General features: G+C 53.7%; 1 protein-coding gene across 1 annotated transcript; it reads right to left on the reverse strand.

The window, feature by feature from the left end:
• Positions 1–242: 242 nt before the first annotated feature.
• C21H19orf53 (chromosome 21 C19orf53 homolog) lies at positions 243–5024 on the reverse strand. Its single transcript, XM_023188676.1, has 3 exons — positions 4151–5024; positions 4018–4073; positions 243–654 (listed from the first exon to the last, which is right to left on the reverse strand). The coding sequence occupies exons 1-3, from the start codon at positions 4245–4247 to the stop codon at positions 508–510; spliced, it is 300 nt and encodes a 99-aa protein (XP_023044444.1). The 5' UTR covers positions 4248–5024; the 3' UTR covers positions 243–507.
• Between the last annotated feature and the right edge of the window lie 482 nt (positions 5025–5506).

Here is a 5506-nt window from a genome sequence, read left to right on the forward strand (position 1 = left end):
TGACTCTGGTTGTGTCCCCAGGGCTGAGGACTGGCCAGGAGGAGGGAGTGAGTCACCTGGGGTTAAATGGAGAAAAGACTTTCCCGGCTTTCAGGCTCAGGGCGGGGGGTACAGAAGCCCAGCTGTCCCCTGGGCACGTGGCTGCTAAAGGCGGTGGGGTGGGGTGGGGCACGCTGGGCCACGTCACTCATGGAGACTTGTGGGCTCACCCGGCCTGCTCACCGGAACACAGGACCGCAAGAGGGATGACAAAGCCAGGTTTATTGTTCTGGGTTAAACCTGTGGAGGCAGGACCTGGGAAGGGGCATGGGGACATATGAAGCTGGTGACTGTATCTTCCTGGTCACTGCTGGGTTCTCAGCACCCTTGGCCCCCACTCAAGTTCTAGGTGAAGCCCAGCGCTGGGGGACGGGGTCCTCTTTCTGACAGTGCAGCCTGTGGGATCACTTGTAAGATCCAACATGGAGGTAGGGGGTGGGGTGTTGGCCTGCGCTGGGGCCAGTGTCCTCAGGAAGGTGTCTTGGAGGAGGTGGCGGCAGCCGCCCCATTCTTCTTGGCCGGGGTCTTCAGCAGTGCCAGCTTCTTGGGCAGGCTGCTGCTGGCTTTCATCACCACGTCATGTTCGATCTTCTTCCGGATCCCAACTTCTAGGTTCTGAGGGACAAGCACAGGGCAGTCAGACTGTGACCTGGGGCTGAGAGGGCCTGATCAGTCACCCTCTTCCCGGCTACAGCTCGCAGGCGGTTAGATCAGCAACTGTCCCCTCGAACTGCCCTGACTGTGGGTCTGGTGGCTGGGGTTTAAGTCCTGCATTCTCCGGGGCCTCCACACACACAAAAATCCTCACCTCTGCACCTTGACTTCTAAACCTCTGCTCATGCCCGTTTTATGGATGGGGAAACAGCCTGCTGCAGCCAGGAGGCACTGGTTGCCCAGGTCTCTAAACCGGATGGGATCCAGCGTGCCCACAGCCTCTGGTCCCAGCCTTGAGGTGGGTGCCTCTTCTGCCCCAGGTCATCTCTGCTTTGTAGACAGCAAGCTGAGGATCTGAGGGGTGGGCAAGGGAGCTGGCAAGTAAGGCACAGATGTGGGACAAAACCAGCAGTGTGAACCCCAAACTAGTGGCTCTGTCACCTTCCCCAGACTGCCCCTGCCCCGCCGCTATGAGTTCCAATGGGCTGGGTGTGGTGGCTCAAGCTTGTAATCCCAGCACTTTTCGAGGCCGAGGCAGGAAGATCACTTGAGCCCAGGAACTCGAGACCAGCCTGGGCAACATAGCGAGACCGCATCTGTACTAAAATAAAAAATTAGCACAGTGTGGTAGTGCGTGCCTGTTGTCTCAGCTATTTGGGTGGTCGAGCCCAGGAGGTCCAGGCTGCAGTGAGCTATGATCGTTCCACTACACTGCAGCCTGGGGGACAGCCTGAGACCCTGCCTCAAAGAAAAAAAAAGTTCCGGCTGGGTGCAGTGGCTGTAATTCCAGTACCTTGGGAGGCCGAGGCGGGCGGATCACCTGAGGTCAGGAGCTTGAGACCAGGCTGGCCAACATGGTGAAACCCAATCTCTACTGAAAACACAAAAAGTACCCAGGTGTAGTGGCGCCTGTAATCCCAGCTACTTGGGAGGCTGAGGCAGGAGAATTGCTTGAACCCGGGAAGCAGAGGTTGCAGTGAGCCCAGACCGCAGCACCCAACTCCAGCCTGGGCGATAAGAGTGAAACTCCATCTCAAAAAAAAAAAAAAAAAAAAGTTCCAATGACCACAATCACCAGCATTGGGATAGCTAACCAGGTATCTGGGCGCAGGGGTCATGGAGCCGGAATTCAGCGTGTGTACCGGGACAACATAAGCGTCAGTGGTGTGATATGTTACATTGTTAAAGGATGGTAAGTGCACTTTGACAAAAAGGAAACAGGAGTGAGGAGGAATGGGTACAGGTTACCATCAAGGCAGATCTCTCTGAAGTGAGCTGGAAGAAGGCAGCAGTGTGGATTATTGGGAGAGGAATCCAGGCAGACGAAGAAACTGCCAGTGCAAAAGCTCTGAGGTGGGACAAGGAGCCCAGGGAGGGCTCCGGGAGGGAGGAGACAGGGGCCGGTAAGGCTAGAGGGAGTGAGCAGAGGGAGTGGAAGGAGACGAGGGCAGATTCTGCAGGGCCTTGGGGCTGAGTGAGGACTGGGCCTTTTTCCCGGGTGAGGTGGAAGCCATGGAGGATTCTGAGCCAAGGAGGGAGGGAGCCGACTCAGGTGCTCATGGGCACTCTCTGGCTTCTGTGAGAGGACCAGGTGGGATCCAGGAGACAACAGAGAAGGTAGCTGCACTGGTCCAGGTGGGAAATGATGCGGGTGGGACCAGGTAGGGGCCAAGGAGGTGGGAGGCAGGTGGATTCTGGATTGATTCTAAGGGCAAAATATGGGCCAGCCCAGTGGCTCATGCCTGTAATCCCAGCACTTTGGAAGGCTGAGGTGGGCAGATCATGAGGTCAGGAGTTCGAGACCAGCCTGGCCAACATGGTGAAACCCCATCTTTACTAAAAATACAAAATAAATAAATAAATAAAATAAAAATAAATTAGCCGGGCGTGGTGGTGCACGCCTGTAATCCCAGTTACTCGAGAGGCTGAGGCAGGAGAATCGCCTGAACCCAGGAGGCAGAGGTTGCACTAAGCCAAGATCACACCATTGCACTCCAGCCTGGGCGACAGAGCGAGACTCCATCTCAAACAAAACGACAAAACAAAACAAAAAAAAACTAAGGGCAAAATGGATGGGATGAGACCAGGATGTGAGAGAAAGGAGGGATTCAAGAATGACCTATGGCATTTGGAAGGAAGTGATCACAGGTGGAGGAGGGCAGAATGGGAAGGGAGGATCAGGAACTTGGTTTTGGACATGCTGAGTATGAGGTTCCCCACCCCATGGAGGTAAGCGGGCCGCTGGGTCCCCAGATATTCTGGGGAGACGAAACAATTTGCTCAAGATCATTGGGCGGTTTCAAACCAGTTTGAGTACAATTCAAACCCAGGTTTGACTCCCACCAAAACCAATTTTAAATATCTTTCCAACTTCTTTACAAGTTCAGCCTTACCCATCTACACATAAATGTTGCACTTAAAAACAACCACAGGGCGGCTCACGCCTGTAATCCCAGCACTTTGGGAGGGAGACGCAGGAGGATGGCTTGAGGCCAGGAGTTCAAGACTAGCCTGAGCAGCATAGTGAAACCTGTCTCCACCAAAAATACAAAACAAAATTAGCCGCGTATTGGCGCACACCTGCAATCCTACCTACTAGGGAGGCTGAGACGGAAAGACTGCTTGAGTCCAAGAGGTTGAGGCTGCAGTGAGCTATAAATGGGGCCACTGCACTCCAGCCTGTGCAACAATGAGATCCTGACTCAAAAAAATTACGATAACCAACGCACCTCACACTTCTTTGAGCCCTCTGCTGTTGTTAGAGGTTTACAAAGCTGGGCTTTCAATTCCCTTCCCATGTCACCTCGCTCCCTTCCTGAGTTCCATTAAAGAAAACAATAACAGCAAGACGCTGACGTTATTGGAACACTTTTTACGCCGCAGGTCTTGCTTCTACGAGGCCCTGTTGAAGCGGTAAGTGGTGTTCCTGCACCCCTTGCACAAGGAAGAAAAGGGAGGCTCACAGAGCTGGGAGTCCTCCAGGTCTCATCCCTTACCTTTTGCCGATCCCTGTGCTCCTTCCCTCGCCGGCCTCCAGGTTTCATCCCTCGTCCCTAGCACGTCCCCCAGCCCCTATCCCTCGCCAGCTTCCATCTCTTGCCCCTCTGCGCCCCGGGCTCCATCCTTCACTCCTAACGCGGTCCCTGGCTCTATCCCTCGCTCCTACCTCGTCCCCGGGATTCATCCTCTTTCCTCACCGACCCCCGGGCTCCAACCCTCGCCCCTCGCCGTCCTCCGAGCTCCACCCTTCGCCCCTCGTCGTCCTCCGGGCTCCACCCCTCGCTGCTCGCCGCCCTCCGGGATCCATCTCTCGCCCCCGCGCACCTTCTTGAGCTTTTGCTGCTGCACGACGCGCGCCTTCTTGGGAGCGATAACACGACCTGGGGAAAGATGCGCTCACGTGAGGCCTGGAAGCCGCGGGTCCACCTCGCCCCCAAGTCCCCGGGCCGCTCCTTACCGCCTTTTCTCGGGCCCCGGTTCTTTTCAGAGGCCGTCGCTGCCGTCTTGCTCTTTGCGGGCTTTCGCGCCTGGAACTTGCGCTGCCCCTGCGCCATGATCCGGCACGCAGCGGAAGAGGCGTGGCTGTAAGCAGTAGTAGCCGGAAGGCACGGGGAACCGTGGGATACAGCGGGGCGGAAAAACGCAAGAACTCACGGGATACAATGTGGCACAGAGTTAAAGAGACAGTATCCCATAAGCGTAGTGGATCACAGCCGGAGTTTTCAAACATTACCAACAAAAAGGTGACAGTGATAAAGCTAACGTTTATTGAGTGCTTATGTGTTTTAGAAAACTTACAACGTTTTATGATCTTTACACATAAAAACTCAGACTAGGTTTAGGGTGCGGCACTCACCTCTGGTGCGGAATTTAAGAAGGTCCAAAAACTGGTAATCGTAAACAATATTTTCAAGACTTAAAAAATATTTTAATATCCAAAATAATCAAATTGTCAAACTACATCCTGCAGACCGGCAGCATAATTATGTAAATAAAATTAGAGTGGAACCAGGGTATTGAGGTCAGTAAGCTCAAGGCACAAGTGCAGGGTTCCAGCCTCTTCAAAATTTTATTTAGGCCGGGCTCGGTGGCTCACGCTTGTAATCCCGCACTTTGGGAGGCCGCGGTGTGCGGATCACCCGAGGTCAGGAGTTCCAGACCAGCCATGACTAGCATGGTGAACCCCTGTCTCTTAATAAAAATACAAAAATTAGCCAGGCATAGTGCCGGACTCTGTAATCCCAGCTACTCGGCAGGCTGAGGCATAAGAATCGCTTGAACCCAGGAGGTGGAGGTTGCAGTCAGCCGAGATGGCGCCACTATACTCCAGCGTGGGCAACAGAGCGAGACCGTGTCTCAAAAAAATATTTTTTCTGGTTTGTTCATCATGGATTTTTCTTTTTTTTCCAAGAGATGGGGTCTCACTCTGTTGTCTAGAGTGAAGTGCAGTAGTGCAATCAAAGCACACTGCATCCTTGAACTCCTGGGCTCAAGCCATCCTCCCACCTCTGCCTGAGTAGCTGGGGGTAGAGGTGTGAGCCACCATGCCCAGCTCATTTTTAAAAAAATTTTGTTTGTAGAGATAAGGTCTCACTATGTTACCCAAACTGGTCTCAAACACCTGGGCTTAAGCAATCCTCCCACCTTGGCCTCCCAAAGTGCTAGAATTACAGGCATGAGCCACCAAGCCTGGCCTCATCATGAATTTTTGCATTAATTTTGATTTTTAAAAAATACTGCTATAAGGCCAGGCGCAGTGGCTCATGCCTGTAGTCCCAGCACTTTGGGAGGCTGAGGTGGGGGGGGGGGGGGT

This window comes from Piliocolobus tephrosceles, chromosome 21 (assembly GCF_002776525.5).
Source record: "Piliocolobus tephrosceles isolate RC106 chromosome 21, ASM277652v3, whole genome shotgun sequence".
NCBI lineage: Eukaryota > Metazoa > Chordata > Mammalia > Primates > Cercopithecidae > Piliocolobus > Piliocolobus tephrosceles.